This window comes from Hemiscyllium ocellatum, chromosome 7 (assembly GCF_020745735.1).
Source record: "Hemiscyllium ocellatum isolate sHemOce1 chromosome 7, sHemOce1.pat.X.cur, whole genome shotgun sequence".
NCBI lineage: Eukaryota > Metazoa > Chordata > Chondrichthyes > Orectolobiformes > Hemiscylliidae > Hemiscyllium > Hemiscyllium ocellatum.
This window is the reverse complement of record NC_083407.1, coordinates 45,552,791-45,571,279: the sequence shown is the minus strand read 5'-3', so window position 1 is coordinate 45,571,279 and position 18,489 is coordinate 45,552,791. Positions and strand designations below refer to the sequence as shown.

The window sequence follows — 18,489 nt, the reverse complement described above, 5'->3', positions numbered from 1 at the left end:
TTTAAATGGAGTCAGTGGATGGAAGGCTGGTTTGCCAATGAACTGAGGCTTTGTTGACCAATTCTGTAGTTTCTTGCTGTCGTGGGAGAAGCAGTTGCTATACCACACTGTGATATATTCTGATAGGCTACTTTCTGTGGGGCATTTATAAAAATTAGTAAGAGTCCTTGTGAACATGTGAAATTTCTTTAGCCCCCCTGAGGAAGTAAAGGCGTTGTTGTGCTTGGAGACTAATTGCAAAGGATTAAGGCAATTTGATAATGTCTATTCATAACGAATGATAAGGATAGAGGAGTCGAAACGTTAATTGTTTTCTCTCCACAAACACTAGTGATGGTTGTGGCTCACAGGGTTCCTCCTCCTACTCCTCCCCTGACCATCCATTGTCGGTGAGTAAAGGATAATGTGAAATCGAAAATCACTTGGTACTTGCCTTTAGCATTCACAACAGCGGCTAAAACAACGGATCATCCGGCAAATCAGACTGAGGCTGGCCAGGAGCCGGGGTCTTCATCATTTTAGCAGCTTTAACAAGAGGTCAATCAACATCAGCGCTAAATCTGCTTGCCACGGACTCGGGGATGTCAGCATTTTATAGCATTTGCAATTGTCGAAAAACACCACGTGAATCGCAGCGCAGCCCGTATTTCCCAAGATCTGGGGATGTCACATCTCCGGGCTTGCACTTTCTTCCTGAAGTGAACGAGCTGCGACCAGCGTGTGCTGTATAAGTTTTTGGCCAATGTTACTGAATGTTTGTGTGAGGAAGGGTTTGCAGCTGATGGTCAAACCTCAGAGCTCGGACTGAGTTATTTTCCTCGTATGGAAAAGGTCAGCTTTATATTAGTTACCGACGAATCAAACATCGAAACTGACATTTTAATTGGCAAGATTGATGAACTTCAGGCGATTTGATGCAATGATGCACAGAGCGGCTGGAGCACAACTTCTGGGAAATGTTGATGCTAACAAGATCTTCCTGATTCTGATGTATCTCGACTCCGTCATCACAGTAAGCAAACTGTTTAATTTTGTTCTCAGGTGAACATTTTTCTCACGGATTTAGATGAATGAATTTTCGTGATTTGAAGTCAATACGGGAGAAAAGGTTGGGTTTTTTTAAATGCCAAGACTATTTTGCACATTTTCGCAGTTAAGATGTTGGGCCGAGCATAAGGGTTGAGTTCCTGATCAACTTATTCACTTGACGATTTGGAGCAAAGACCACCAATCCGATGTCAATAACCGGACTGTTCAATTCACTGGCCAGTGACCCGGAAAAGCGTTAGATTGGCTTAAGTCTGGTAAAACGTGTTATCGAGAGAATACCCTACAATTAAACACTACTAAAGACTCTGAGAGATGCGTAATGCCGTGAACACCTTGCGATCGTGCGATGCTATACAGTATTAAACTGATGTATTCTAATTTTTGCTCTTCTATGTACATCGTTCATAACGAATCCACTACACGCAGTTAATTCAATGTATTCTGATACTGCACATTTATTGGCTAAGACACAGTTTGTGTCAAAATTCAAAACAAGAAGATGCCTTGTCATTTGCCTGGTTACAGATTTCAGACTTTTTATATAAAAAAGGCTGTGAACCAGCGACTCATTCACAATTCTCACTGGTTGAATACAATAGAAAGTATATGGAGAAGTAAGAATCTCGCAAAGTGAACGTTTAAAACAAAATCAAAAGACGAACGTATCATTTTCTGTTGCACGAAACGTGATGAAGCTTGATTGAGGAGGTTGTGGATAACATACCAGGTTATTTTTACGTTTGTACAGGTGAGAACCAACCCACCAGAATGCGAAATTCCCAATATCCTCAAAAAACAAGAAGAGAAATGTTTTGAGAAGTTGACAAATGATAAAAGCATTTTTGAGAAGCAAAAGTTTCAAGCAGGTAAGGCTGGAAACATGGAATGGAGCATATAACATACAAATTGAAAATTAGGTGAAACACTTTACCAGTGTTGTGATTTGCAATATATTGTCTTCCTGGAATCTTGTTCATTTTTCAAAATCACACTATTCATCTTCCAGAATATCCAGAACATAGGGTTCTAGTACGTAACTGCTTTCGGGAAAACAAAGGCCATCAATTTTGGATCTGAAAAGTGGCCAGTCTATGTCAGATTGACCAAGAATTGTAAAGCCTCAAATATTTGAGCAGTAGGAAAAGCCAGCTGTTTCATGCTGCTGCCGTGCACTAGCAATATGAGTTGCATTTGCCATGAACAGATTACTGTTAAAATAACATTCTGCTTAGCACATTGTTGAGCAATGCAGTGTATGAATCTCAAAGCCTAGCAGTTAAGTGCCAATCATCATTAACTGATGCATTTCCCATTGTAATGCCTCAACCAAGATCACTTGCCAACTAACCAGCATTCTCCTTTCATGCAGTCTAAATATTATTTTCCTCAAACTGATAGTTTTGCAAATTGCCCTGATAATTGCAAATGAAAACATTCAACAAAATTTGTCTTTTCCAGCAGCAAATATTAGACATATAAATCAATGCAAGTACCTCACTCTGGCCACCATATAACTGTTTCTTCACCACAATGTCCGTGCATGTTCCATGGTTACCATCCTATTTCATCTGTCATCCACTCTTGTCAGCAGCTGGAAACCACCAACCTCCCCATGTCATCATGCCAGTCCTCAAAACAACTCACAGACCACTTCAGCTCTTCAACACTTTGAAGCTAAGTAAAAATTATGCCTGTATCTCAAGGTCCCTGTCTGTGAAGAAGGGTGCAAACTTTGCTTTCTAGGTCCTGTCCTCAGATATAATAGTCAAGCACCACAGCATAAGGGACAGTTCCTGACTTGTAGTGCATATGAACTGGTATGTAATTGTTCCACAGGCTAGAGTGATATTAACGTGGGGGAAGATCCTGGAAGTGGTAGGTACTTCCATCCGTCCTGCTGCACAATTGCACATGAATGGTATCAAATAACTGGGTTACATAATTACATAAAAGTGTGGAATATTGCATGAGTAAAAGTGAGCCATTGCATCACCAGGAGCCATGAATCTGACCCAACAAAGCACTTCAACTGAAAAAGGGAAATTCAGCCGAGTGGATCTGCTATTGATGTTTGAGGGATATTGCTGGCACATTGTGTGGATATTGTTATTTTTTGACAACAAAGCTCTGATTGGGTTTCAAAAATAGCTCTTGCCAAAATTGATTGTTTAAAGGGGAGACAGGTGTATCCTGGCTGAAAATGTCTTGCTGGTTAAAGCACAGCAGATCAGGCAGCATCCAAGGAATAGGAATAGGAATTTCCTATTCCTTGGATGCTGCCTGACCTGCTGTGCTTTAACCAGCAACACATTTTCAGCTGTGATCTCCAGCATCTGCAGACCTCATTTTTTACCCTACAGGTGTATCCTGGACTGGTAACCCAAACTAATTGTCTGGATTCAAATCTCCCGTGGGCAATTTTAAGAAGAAAATTTAATCTAAAGTCTGAAACAAAAACAAACATTGCTGGAAAAGCTCAGCAGGTTTGGCAGCATCTGTGGAGAGAAATCAGAGTTAATGTTTTATGTCCAGTGACCCTGCTGCCAGACATGCTGAGATTTTCTAGCAATTTCTGTTTTAGTGTCAGATTTCCAGCCTCTGCAGTTCTTTCAGCTTTTTATGTAAAATCTGGAATTAGAGTCATAGAATCATAGAATCCCTACAGTGTAGAAAAGACCCTTCAGCCCAACAAGTCCACACCGACTCTCCGAAGAATTGAAAGCTAGTTTCTTTAGTGGTGACCATGAAATTATCAATTTCCATACAAATCCAACGGCTCACTATTATACTTCAGGGAAGGAAACTTGCCATTCTTACCTGACCTAAGATTCCAGCCCAAAGTAATGTGGTTGACTTCTGTGTCCTGAAATGGCCTAGCAAGCTGCTCAATTCAAGGGCAATTATTGATGTGCACTAAATGATGGGGCAGCATGGTGGCTCAGTGGTTAGCACTGCTGCCTCACAGTGCCAGGGGCCGGGTTCAATTCCTGCTTCAGGGAGCTGTCAATGTGGAGTTTGCATGTTCTCCCTGTGTCTGTGTGGGTTTTCTCCCACAGTCCAAAGATATGCAGGTTTGGTGAATTGGCCATACTAAATTGCCTGTAGTATTAGGTGCATTATCAGGAGTAAATGTAGGGGAATGGTTCTGGGTGGGTTGCTCTTCAGAGGGTCGGTGTGGACTTGGGGCCTGTTTCTATGCTGTATAGAATCTAATCTAAATGCTGGCCTTCCCTCTACACCCACATCTCATGAATGAATAAAGAAGAAAAACATTTTTTAAATGCCAAGTGTTTTTAAATCTTTCAAATGTTAACCCTTGTAATTTAGAACAGGGGTTCTCAGAGTGGTGTTAGGCACAAAATAAAAGTCTTGTGACATGAACTCCAAGACAGTAATGGTCACCATGAGCTCTGACCAAGTCACAATAGATGACTTTTACCCAAACAGGCACTCTGTACCTCAGTCATCCCTCCACCAAGTCTCAAAAGTCTCTATTTTGTGCCCACAGGTCTCCCTCCCTTCTTTCTCACAAGATTGCTACTCCCATCACCGATCTGTAGCCCACCCCTCCGCTACCTGGTTCTCACAGATCTCATTAAGGGTCGTGAAATATTCAATGCTTTTTTTTTATTGGAAAGGAGTTGGGAAGCATGGATCTAAAGACATATTCTTTTGTTTTTAATACATCAGTGTAAGCTTTCAAAAAGTATTCACCCAAGCGATCCACAATTAAAACCAATTTATACAAGTCAAAGTATTGCATATGTTACCTTCGACATTTAGACAGCACACCCTTGCAATAATATTCTCTAAGAAAAATACATGTTATACTTTTTATTCTTATTATAATTACCTCTGAAATCTATTGCATTTCAAATAATACATGTCCTCTATTCAAGCTTCAACTTCTTTCCAAAATTCCAACATGTCTATGAGGAATTATTATACAAATGATAAAAAGAAAAATTGGTCTTAATATGAATTTAATTGAGATAAACCACAAGAAAAGAAATGGAACAACTACTATGTTCAGTTTTACAAAAATTTAGTTGTAAATGGTTCACAGCTATATGAAAAGATTGACTATCTAAAGATACTCACCATGTGAAATGCACTTCCCATTGCAGATTTGCTATGATAATAACTGTAAACTATACAGTTGTGCATTGCATTGTAATCTGAAGTATAATCTCACAAGTTGTTAATTAATTCAATATGCACAAGAAGACACTAACATGAAAGCAAGCATCTTTGTATCAGGAAAGCAAAATAATCCTGGCAGTCTTTATTTGGCTGCTTCCTTTTATCTCTTGACTAAGGTACATTATAATTTATATGAAATGTGCAGCTCTCTAGAGCACCCTCCAAGCCATCATTGGAGGAAAAATATGGAGAGGAATGGGAGACGCATTCTACCAAAACACTAAACTAAGCGTGTACAGGCACAGCAATAGTTAAAGACACGCAAAAGTCACAATTATAAAATGTTTATTTCAAACAACTTTATAAACCTGTGCAAGTATGAACAGACATCATGACAAGTTGCTGTTGCCATCTAGTGGTTTCTGAATATTTCCTTATTTACCAGAAAAACCTGAATAAGCATTGACAGCCGAAAACACATAAAGAAAACAATTAAACTGATTGATTATACCAGGTAAACCATAAAGTTTACCAAGTATACAGTCATAACTGGTGTGTATTTAACATGGATAGATAGCATTGTACGCCAATATACACTGTTACAACCAAATGTGTAACTCAGTTGTTGCTCTCATAAAACAGTAATTTTCACTTGCAACAATTTTGTATTGTTTACAAAGAAGATGTATGGTGCGAGAAGACGTAGTTATATCCTAAGTTCATGAATAAGGCTGCTTTCATAAAATATAAAAATTGCACAAGTTAATTTTGTGAACTCGTCCAATTAACATAAGACACAACATTAACCTTGTTCCTTTCATGCATTCAGTTAGCATTATTTTTAAATAATTTGCTGCTTTCTAAAATAAAATGCAAACTTATTGTTTTACTGTGTGCTTGTTAAAATTCTCTCGTGTGAAATATGTTGTCAACCATATATTCGAGATTTTATATTCGTCAATGCATTCAGCTCAATTTTGAATATTATATAATAACTTTTGAATCAAAGGAATGAGCTAAAAACAGCAGAGAGCTGCATCAAATTTGAGCTAGTGATTTTTTTCTAAGTGTCCTTCAGAAGAGATTATATGACTAGACAGTGCGATTGTCAGATTGTCACTGGAGTAAGGCAGACTGGAGTTGCATGCCGGGATCCTGTTGCATCCCAGATACAGCGGACTCATCAGGAATTGTTCAGGAAATTGAAAATTCTAAAAGGCATTTTCTCTGCATCAGGAAACCTCTGCAAAAAAACCCTAAATATCAGTGAGTCTGGACAGTTTCGCTTCCATTAAGCTAATAATTACCCAAACAAAAAAAATAGTTATGCAGCAGAAGTTAGACAATTCAAAACCCAGCCTAATTCCTAGGTTAAGCTGATTAAGCTGATTCTCCAACTTACCACACAGCTCCCAATTACAATTCTCCTGAACTCTTATATCCATCGAACCCTGATAGCCAATTCCCTACCAGATCCTCCCAACCCAACCTCCCAAGACCTGACACTACAACTCCCCCACCCACTGAACCATTGACCCTGACACTTCCTACTGCTGCTGTTGGCATTGATATCGCGCCTGACACCACCACTGGCCCCAACATCCCTATCTCTGCCACAGTCAGTTGACAACCACTCTGTTACCCATGCCATTGTCAGCCCCAACGCACCCAGTCATGACCCTCTACCTCAACTCCAGCAATCAATCTTAGTCACTCCATCACTTACTTGGTGCTGTATCCACCTGGCATGCTGATCCACTTGTCACTCTACCTAACCAAGTATTACACTAACCCTACACTTACATTATCTATGTACCCTTTTACAGCAGTTGTGACAGTGTCTGGTTGTTCTTCTGGTCATTTAAACCTCAGAACATGGCAATAAAGAGCAGTAGGCATTGTCTGTATGGACTTCAGCAAAGCATTCGATGGTTCTGCATGGTAGACTGATTAGTAAGGTTAGATCACATGGGATCCGGGGGAGTTAGCAAATTAGAAACACAATTGGCTTGAAGGTAGGAGTCAGAGCATGGTGGTAGAGAGTTCCTTTTTGGATTGGAGACATATGTCCAGCATTATACCAGAAGGTTTGGTGCTGGGTCCATTGATTTTCAACATTTATATAAATGGTTTGGATCTGAATATAGAAAGTGTTGTTAATAGGTTTGTACATGACACCAGAATAGATGGTGCAGTGGACAGTGAAAAAGATTATCTCAGAGTACAACAGGACCTGGATCAGATGGTCTAATGGGCCGAGAAGAGGCAGATGGAGTTTAATTTAGACAAATGTGAAGTGCTGCATTTTGGTAAAGCAATCAGGTCAAGACTTATACAATTAATGGTAGGCCCTGGGGAGTGTTGCTGAACCAAGACATCTGAGGGTGCCGGTGCATAGTTCCTTGAAAGTGCTGCTACAGGCACACAGGAAGGCACACAGGATGACCTTCATTGGTCAGAGCATTGAGTGTAGGCATTGGGCCATCATATGGTGACATCATATGGTACAGGACATTGGTGAGGCCACATTTAGAAAACTGCATACGATTCTAGTCACCCTTCTATAGGAAGAATGTTGCTAAACCTGAGAGGCTGCAGAAAAGATCTACAATGAGGTTGCTGGCATTGGAGGGCTTGAGTTATAGGGAGAGGCTGAAAAGGCTAGGGCATTTTTTCTTGAAGCACCGGAGGTTGAGGAGGTTTATAAAATCAGAGGGGCATGGATAGGGTGAACAGCCAAGGGTGTTTCCTAGGGTGAGTGAGACCAAAATTCAAGGGAATAGGTTTATTGTGAGAGAGGGAAGATTTAGAAAGGACCTGAGGGGTAACGTTTTCACACAGAGGGTGGTGCGTGTATGAAACAAGCTTTAGAGGAAGTGATAGAGACGGGTATAATTACAACATTTAAGAGGCATCTGGATAGTACATGAATAGGAAAGCTTGAGAGGGATATGGGCCAAAACCTGGCAAATGAGACTAGGTCAGATTGGGATCATTTGTTGGCATGAATAAGTTGGACCAAATGGTCTATTTCTGTGCTGTTTGACACTAAGACTCAGCAACTGCTGCAAAACGTGACATGCTTTTTTACTTGCCCTGACTATTCTGCACAACAAAGAAATTTCACCCATGCTCCACATGTATGAACAAGCCAGAATTGAATTCCCAGCTGGAAATGAGGAGCACAGTAGTAAAGTTTTTAAAAATGACCAGCGTGCCAATTCAACTGTAATTGCCACTAAGCAAAAGTGCGGACTGTAGGTGCTGGAAACCAGAGTTTAGATCAGAGTGGTGCTGGAAAAGCACAGCAGGTCAGGCAGCATCCGAGGAGCAGGAAAATCGATGTTTTGGGCAAAAGCCCTTCATCACGTATGGAATCAGATATTATGAGGGGGCATAGCTTTAAATTAAGGGGTGGTAGGTATAGGACTGATGTTAGGGGTAGATTCTTTACTCAGCGAGTCATGAGTTCATGGAATGCCCTGCCAGTAACAGTGGTGGACTCTCCCTCTTTATGGGCATTTAAACGGGCATTGGATAGGCATATGGAGGATAGTGGGTTAGTGTATGTTAGGTGGGCTTGGATCTGCGCAACATTGAGGGCTGAAGGACCTGTACTGCGCTGTATTTTTCTATGTTCTATGTTCTATCAGGAATAGAGGCAGAAAGCCTCCAGGGTGGAGAGATAAATGGGGGTGAGGGTGGGGGTGGGGCTGGGGAGAAGGTAGCAAAGAGTACAATAGGTGAACCACCCCCATTCACCTATTGTACCCTTTGCTACTTCCTCCCTAGCCCCACCCCCCATTTATCTCTCCACCCTGGAGGCTTCCTGCCTCTATTCCTGATGAAGGGCTTTTGCCCAAAACGTCGATTTTCCTGCTCCTCGGATGCTGCCTGACCTGCTGTGCTTTTCCAGCACCACTGTGATCTAAAAACTGTAATTGCCATTGCTCGGATCATCTGGGCTACAGTGCACTAATCATTTATTGGATAAGCAAGACAGCAAAAGTTTGTTGGACTTATGCCTCTAAGCCATTGTAACACCATCAATTTTGTTTAAATCCAGTTCTGTTGATCTACATTCACTGCACCTTATTGATAATAACAAATCACAAATAGGACTTACACATTGACACATCTACAAAAATTGACAGAAACCTTAGGCAAACATTTATTTGTGAACATGATGGTATGATTTCTGAATGTTGGCAAATATCTTATTTGAACAAGGCACTGAACAAATTTCAGTTTTCCAGGCTTCACAACTATTGTAATCCTTTATAAATGGATGCACTGAGCTTTTCATATTTCTGTTCTTAATATTCGGATTCTTAAATCTGTTCCTGACAATTTTGTATAGCAACGCTTTTGTGTTTGGATGTAAAGTGGAAGATGACCTTGATAATACACATATATCCACCAACTATCCTAGGAATAACCCCATGTCACATACGATGGAGAAAAACATTCAGTCCATCAACATAAAATTAGTGTGAGACCTCAGAAACAGTACATTGTCAGTGAATGTAAAATATCTAAGCATCTATCATATATCTTCAACTTACAGCAATCCATTATGTCACCACAAGTTGAAGAACTAGTGAAATTGCACAGCTGACTGTTAAGGCAAAATGAAATCCAGTTGGACCCATAACTGCAGGCAACAATGAACAATTTCAATATAGAGGTTGAAAGGAAATTCCAAGGCTCATACCTTAATCTCTTTGGAGAACAGAATTGATAATGTTTAATCAGAGGTCGCAACATCTCCACAACCCTGGAAAGAGGCTATCAGAGCTATTCCCAATCCAGTTTCTGACTCCAAACATACACCCACGAATCTGCCGGCAGTAGTCACCAGAAAATGATTGGCAACAGGGTGATATGGAGACAGTGCTTGGATGATTGCCCTCAACTAGACTGGAGACTGGGGCTCTACAATTCACTTTAAATCTTGGGTTAAAGAACAAAGAATTAAAAAGAAATACATATTTAATGATGTTGATTTAGGGATAAAGTTTAGTCAGAATACCAGGGATCACTCTCCTGCTCATTCCAGAGTACTGCCATGGAATATTTTAAATTCTCCCAAGCAGACAGGTGAGGTCTTAGTTTAACACCCCCATCGAAAGAAGGCACCTTTGCACAGTACTCCCTCAGTACAGTGTGTCACCTTGATATTTGTGCTCAGGTTCTGGAATGGCAATTGAAGGTGGAACTTTGTGACTCAAGCTATCAACCATGCCACAGCTGGTACTGAAGATGAGGTGGTGGTGATATGGTAATGTCACTGGACTAGTAATCCAGAAACCCAAGTTAATTCTCTGAGGGGAAAAGATTCAAATTCAATTAGTCAATCAGGAATCTAAAGCTCAATGCTTATGACTATAAAGCCATTGCTATTTAAAAATCCATCTGATTTGGGGAAGGAAATCTACTGTACTATCTGTTCTACAAATAACTCTAGATCCACAGCAATGTGATTGACTTTTAACTTCTAAAATGACCTAGCCAACAATTAAGGAAGAGCAAATAATGTTAACCTTACCAGCGACATGAATGTTGTTTTTAAAAAAAAATTGAAGTGGTCTGAGCATTTTGTCCTCCTGTGACACTTCACAAAATAAATTATTACAAAAATAATGGTCCTTCAAATGATGTTCCAAAAGGGACCAAACAGCTGTGGAATGGCACCTTCACCCGGACATAACATTTGTTAGGAGAGAGTTTGGTTTTTCTCTGCCTGATCCAGATCATTAAGAACAATTTGAACACCTTTATTACCATACTGGTTGAGGTCAGAGAAGATGGCACAGTACTAAGATTGAACCTGAGATTTGTGTGACTCAGTTGGTTCAGGCAGTGAATGGCTTTGTAGAACCATTTATCACTCAGAAATTCTATTAGCAGGATTTTACAAATAAGTTGAACTTATAAATAAGTCATCAGCTTTATGATTGGCAGTTTTCTGATTCATACCACATTAGCACCATGGCTCTGTCACTTATTATGAATGCATGAAGCTATCATGAATTGCACCTTTAGATTTGGATGCCAGTTTCATTGAAGGACAGAGAAAATGTCATTAAAATTGAACAACATGATAGTTTTGATTTTTTTTAAAATCCACACATTGAACCCATTAAAATGCTGTGGAGCAAAGCTCTGGAGATAACAAAAATTTAGTCAGACGTAATGAATGTAGACTCTGTTACCACTTTGGCTGTCTTGACCCACCACTGAAGAAGTCTCCTAAACGGACTGGCTATGGTTGAATCTGTCAAGAATGTGACTCCACATCCTCAAAAGAAGATGATGAAGACCTTGAGGAAGATGAAGCAGTGAAGAAGAAAATGTTGTGGAAGGAAATGAATTCACCCCAGTAAATGAATAGTACAGAAATAATATCTCCACGTCATATAGGGATAGAAGTGGTAAATGTGTCAAGTTGAAATCTACCTTTGTGCTTTGCCCTGCTTTGTTCTTCAATATAGTTTTCATCAATCATCATTGTGTTAATCCTGAACCTATTAAAAATAACTCAAAAGTGTTAAGAAAAAATGCTGTGGACATTTTTACCAGTATCTTCTTAAATGTCCCTGCCTCCACTGGAATTTTACAAATGTTGGGGCAGCCTTTGGACAACCCTTATGACCAACTGTCCTTGTGCCAATTGGCCAGTTAATGGTCACTTAAGTCTCACTTGCCACCTCTGTGGCTGTTTGACACATAGACAGCAGATGCCAGTGTTAGATCAGAAACCTAGTAGAAAACACGACCTGAGCCTTAGCTGGTAATTGGGGTAGGGAGAGAGGTTTCTCCTTTACAGGCATTTGGTGAGGAGGTACAAGCAGTAAACACACCAACATTTTTCCCTCTCTCCACCCTCAATACCCCTCACTGGGGATCTGACAGCCTAGCCTGGCAAGACCCCCTGAATTTATCTTACAACTGACTCCAGTGAAAAATGTTTCTGGAGAATGAATGCAATCCCATCAGTGCCCATTGCTACAGGTAGTGTTGCCAGGATCCATCTGATTATCCTGTACCTCTTGCAGAAGAGATTTCCTCTTTAGTGAGCTGGAGGTCAAAGCTCAAAATAATTAATCATCCAACAGACAGTTAATTGCTGTAAGGCCCAGAAATCATTCCCACTTATAAATCTGCCCATAGGTCCTACACCCTGAATGTAAGGTGTAGCCCGCAGAATTGCCCAGGATACCAGCAGCACTCACCAGCGCCATCCCTCCCCCCCACACACCCTCCCCCTCACCTTCACCACCACACCCCCCCACCACCCCCCGCCTTTGAGCAGATCCTGCCTGCAACCTGCCTGATGCTGTTCTTCATAAACATGTTTTTATCTATGTTGATTATACTAACAACTGAAAACAATAGCTTTGAAAACATAATAGAGTCTTTGAGTGCAGACAGGAAGTACATTATTGACTGCAGTTTTACAACTGGCAACATTAGTTTCTATTCATTTGTGAACCACTGAACCATGCAGATTAAACAATGAAATTATTAGTTAAAAACTCAGAATAAATTAGCTGTGGCAATGGTGTAAAAAACATCAGTCCCGTTAGCTTTTGCACATCAACACAGTCAACCTCACTTTATAAATTTTTTTTATTATTACTTATATTTTCATTAATATTATTTTGCAAAGCATGGAAATGCTTGGATACGTTACACAAAGAATACAGAAAAAATAATTTGGCAATACAGAAATTTGAACCTTGCTAAAATGTGATTTGAACATGAAGTTTTCACCCTATAAAGCAGAAAGCTTCAACTTCACATTTCTTTTTAGAAATAGTACAAAATATATCCACAGTACAATTGAATTATTACTTAAACGCCTCTTAATAAAGTTTTCAGCTAAAGCAGTTTAAATATGCTTCATGAACATTTATTTTCTCAGTCCCTGTTTTACTGCAATCCAGTACAATCCAGTAGGAATTTTGCTTATTTCTAGGAATGGTTTCAAAGAGAAGGTTAAAAAGAAATTAGGTAACCAAGTGAACAACACAACAGAGTAGGAATAAAATATTTATTAACTCTGGAAATGACAGAAAAAAATGCGTGCAGCATTAAAAAAGAGATCATGTATGACTTTTCTATTTGTCAATAAAATGTCCTTCCATGGAAAGCCACAATGCCTCACTGGCCAAGGGCAACATAATATCTTACTTCTACATAAAGATGTCTGTTCAACTAATTTACCTACCTTCACTAACCAAGCGTTCACTTTCATTATTCACAGGGATAAAACCTTTACTCAAAACAAACAAATAATGAAATAGATTCCTTTATTAAGCTAAGGATTTATCAAAGTGAAAGCTGCATCAAATAGGGAAATGAAAATCTTATCTCTCAGATGTGCATCAACCCACATCTATATGCTTATTTTGAAGTGTAGTGACAGTATTTTTTGTGGTTTGGTCAAGTTTTTCTTACCCCCAAATATATGCTGATTGAGATTATGATATTTTATGCAAGAACTGACATTGGCATCTTGATGTTTATATGCATTATCTCTTTATATGATGTTAAAGCTGTTCTCTTTTAGATCTTGCTACCCATATGAGGAGGTCATGATATATGGTAGTGTTAGTGAATCATTAACCCATAGACCAAATAATGTATTGGGGATCCAGGTTTAAATCTCACCTCGGCAGATGAGAGAATTTAAATTCAATGAAACAAAAATGCTCTGGTGTTATCCTAAATATTCTCCATCTTCCCTCAGGTTTTTGTCCTTATTTTTCATTCTATACATTTCCTCCTAAAATCTCAGACTTTGCAGAATTAGTATTTGTGATGCCTTGACCAATCATCTTTATCTGACATAGTGAGATTCAACCTCAAATCTTCAGAATGTTACCTTGAGTTTCAAGATTACTAATCCAATGGCATTATTATTATGTCACTACCTCCCTCAGATTCTGCTTGATTGAGGATTTGATGGCTTCACCTTCCTTGACGAAATTTGAGTCCACCTGAACAATTTCATTTGATGGTATACTTGAAAGCGTGCCTCCTTTTGCTTGGTATTCATCCACATGTATTCGGTGGTTGAAAAAAACCTTATGAGTTGTAATCTGAACTATTGTATCTTGGGTGGTATCTTGACAGTCTCTTTCTTGTTCAGAACAGGGACCAATAGTTTATGGTCTGTGTTGGTCTTGAATCGCAATCCCATGAAATACTTGAAAAAGCTTTTATGCATGCACATGACTGCAAAACCTTCACCCTCTATCATGATGCAATGCTGAATGCTGATCCATCTGTGTAAATGATCTAGAAGGACAGTAGACTAGTCTTCACTTGACATCTCTGATTGATTGATTGATTTATTGTCACGTACTGAAGTACATGAAAAGCTTTGTTTACAAGCAATACAGGCAGACTATAGTAAGCAAGGATGTATAGATCTAAAAGATTTAGACTGAGGCATACAGGTTATGTTGCTCAGGCCGTGCTCTAAACAAGATCAACATGAGAAAATCAGCATTATTTGAGGCGAGAGAGTCCATTCATCAGTCTAATAATGTCTTGGAAGAAGCTGTTCCTGAACCTGATGATGTATGTGTTCAGGCTTCTGTGTCTTCTGCCTGATGGAAGAGATTGCAGAAGATCATTACTGGGGTGTGATGGGTCTTTGATGATGCTGTCATCGTTTCCGTGGCAGTGAGCCTTATAAATGGAGTCCATGGATGGGAGGTTGGATTTATGATGGTTTGGGCTGTACACATCACCCTTTGTAGTTTCTTACAACCCTGAGCAGAACAGTTGCCATACCAGGTCATTACGCACCCAGACAGTATGCTTTCAATCGTGCATCTGTAGAAGTTGGTGAGGGTCCTTATGTACTTGCCAAATTTATTGAGGCGCCTGAGAAGGGAAAGATGTTGTTATGTCTTCTTGACTGTTGCATTTATGTGGGACGTCCAGGACAGGTTGTTGATTATCATCACTCTGAGGAACTTAATGCTCTCCACCCTCTCAAATACAGTAATGTAGATGAGGGGCATGTTCTCCTCCTCTCCTTCTGAAGTCAATGCTCAGTTCATCAATTTTGAGAGAGAGATTGTTCTCACTGCATCATGTCACCAAGCCCTCTGTCTCCCTTCTGTATTTTGACTCATCATTGTTAGATATCTGTTGTACTACAGTGGTGTTGTCAGCGAATTTGTAGATGGCATTCATTCAGAATTTGGCAACATATCAGTGAGTGTACAGGGAGTATAATAGGGGCTGAGGATGCATCATTGGGGTGCAGTTACCTATCTTCACTAATTGCATTTTGTGGCTCAGAAAGCTAAGACATCAGTTGCAGAGGGTGGAGATCCGACCAAGATGGTGGAGTTTTGTGATCAATCTGGACGGAATATAGTGTTGAAGGCTGAGTTGTAGTCAATGAGTAGAAATCTGACGTAAGTGTCCTTGTTGTCCAGATATTCTGGGGTGAACCTGTTATGTTGGTAGGCAAATTGTAGGGGATCGAGGCAGGTTGGGAGACTCAAGTTAACATGGGCCACCACCAGCCTCTCAAAACACTTCATGAGTTTTGAGGTCAGAGCTACTGGGTGGTAGTCATTAAGGCACATTGCATGCGCTTTCTTATGAACGAGGATGCTGATGGTCTTCTGGAAGCAGGTGGGGACTGTGGCTTGTAGGAGGGACAGGTTGAAGATGTTGGTGAATGCCTCCACCAGTTGGTCTGCGCCATATTCCAAATAGTCTTAATAGACTGAAAGCTCGTGTTTTCAAATAAACCTGTTGGAATAAAACCTGGTGTTGTCTCATTACAAATACTACTGCTCTGAGCCCTTTAGACAATGTATCTTTCACTATTATGTTTTGTAAATGTGGATTGGACTGCTATGAATTATTTAGAGTTTAGGAGTTTCTTCACCTTTTCAAAAGCATTTTACTGGTCCAAGTTACATCACTATGGCTGATCCAGTCACAAAAGGTGTCTCAAGCACTCATTGGCCTCTGACAATTTTGGTAAAAGCCTGTCCACTTGATCCATCATATCAAGAAATCTTTGAATTTTTCCAACATTCCCAAGTGATGGAGAACCTCTCATAGGACAGAGAACAGTACAGCACATGAACAGGCCATTCAGTCCACCGTGCCTGTGCTGACCATCATGCCATTCTAAACTAATCCTCTGTGACTGCAGAGGTTCCATATCCCTCTATTCCCTGTTTGTTCATGTGACTGTCTAAATGCTTCTTAAACATTGCTATCATCTCTGACTCTACCATCCCTCTGATCAGTGCCCATTCCAGGCACCGGCCTGCCTCTGTGTACAAAACTTGCCTTGCACATCTCCTTTAAATTTTCCTTATCTCACTTTAAACTATTGTCCCCTAGTATTTGACATTTCCAGCCTGGGAAAAGACTCTGGCTATCTACCCTAGCCATGCCTCTCATACATTCATCAAGTTGCCCCTCAGTCTCCAACACCCTAATGAAAACAATCCTAGTTTGTTCAACCTCATATTTCAGCTAATACACTCCAATCCAAGACACATCCTGATAAACCTCTTCCGCATCTTCTCCAAGGCCTTCATATCCTTTCTGTTGTGCACTGACCAGAGCCGAACACAAAATACTCCAAACGTAGCCTAACTAAAATCTTATATTGCTGCAACGTGACTTGCCAATGTTTAGACTCAGTGCCCCAACCAATGAAGTTAATCATGTGATATGCTTTCTTTATCCCTTACCCACTTGAGTTGCCACTTTCAGGGAGCAATGGACTTACACCCCAAGATTCCTCTGCATATCTTAAGGGTCCTGCCATTTGTTCCATACTTTCCTCTTGCATTTGACCTCTCAAAATGTATCACTTCACACTTGCTCGGATTAAACTCCATCTGCCAATTCTCCACCCAATTTTCCAACTGATCTGTATTGGGCTGTATCTTTTGACAACCTTCTCATGATCCACAAATCCCACCAATACATAATTCATAAAAGCAAAACACCTCGGATATTGGAAATCTGAAACAAACCCAGAGAATGCTGGAGAAACTCAACAAGTCTGGTAGCATCTGCTGAGAGAAAAGCAGAGTTAATCTTTCAAATCTAGTATCATTTCTTCTGAAGGACTATTAGACCAGACATAAAACATTAACTCATCAGTCCCTAATGTAGGGTCACTCCATAGATGCTACCAGACCTGCCAAGTTTCTCCAGCAATTTCTGTTTTTGTTTCAGATTTCCAGCATCCACAGTTCTTGATTCTATTTTTCCTTTAAACCTGCCTTTCTACTTAGTAGAGAATATACCTGATTCAGAATGACATTGAAAGATTCAAGGATTTCTCATTCTTTATACTTGAGAACTTTTACCTTATACTTTTGTATTGAACTTGCCCTTAACTTTTAATCAATCTCCTCCAGGATCTTGTAATTTAATAGAGATGATTGCAATGTAATTTATTTTAGTCATGCTGAAATTATGGGATCCTGTATCAAATTTAATGTCTTTGGAATATCCATCCATTTCTAGTTTAACATTCCAATACTTGTTTTTAGTTTAAATGATTCTCTCAAAGAGAGTTTCAGTTTGTTCTTATGATTCTTCAACTTCTTGTATGCGGCATTGCTTAAAGAACTTCTCCCTTTGTCTCCAGATTGTAGAATAATAGGCTGCTTTAAAATGTTTTCCACTGTTGTAGCACTATGTGCCCCTGCTGGACATTCATCACATTGGTGTTGCTTGTTTTTCCCACACTGGAGATGTTTTGAAATATGCCTGACAAACTTTTCTCCATTTTGTTGAGCTAAGGGTTTTCTGCACTTTTTCCTTTATGGCCAACAATCTGAAATGCCTCACTTGACTTTTTCCATTGTGCAGTACTGTCACTCAAACAAAAATACTTGTTTCTAGCTCATAATTTGAATTGTTTTCTCCTGAGTTAAATTATAACCAGTCTACAAGAGGTTCAATAATACCTTCCCTGCAACCTTGACAACAATCTGATCGCAAATCAACTCTGCTTTTAAATCTTTATAAGCACAGCTCTATGCCAGCCTATGGAGTCATTAAACAAAAATCACTCCGTGCTTTTACCTGGTGTTTGTTTCCAAATTTTGACCATTCAATAATTAATTTGCAATTACCATTGAAATGTGTCAAATGCCTATTGTACCCTCTCATATGAAGCAGTATTCTCATCAATGCCCCACTTTGCTCTAATATTATTGATGACGATGTCCACAGAGTATACCTCAATAGCCTGGAATATTTCTGGGAGTAATAGGTTGGATT

The 18,489-nt window shown here is 39.8% G+C and overlaps 1 protein-coding gene across 1 annotated transcript in view; it reads left to right on the top strand.

The window, feature by feature from the left end:
- Positions 1-581: 581 nt before the first annotated feature.
- Positions 582-18,489, top strand: part of LOC132817340 (secretin receptor-like) — a 73,858-nt gene continuing 55,950 nt past the window's right edge. The window contains exons 1-2 of the mRNA XM_060827748.1: positions 582-725; positions 1,799-1,916. Coding sequence (XP_060683731.1) covers positions 582-725; positions 1,799-1,916 — 262 coding nt within the window. The remainder of the gene's footprint in view (positions 726-1,798; positions 1,917-18,489) is intronic.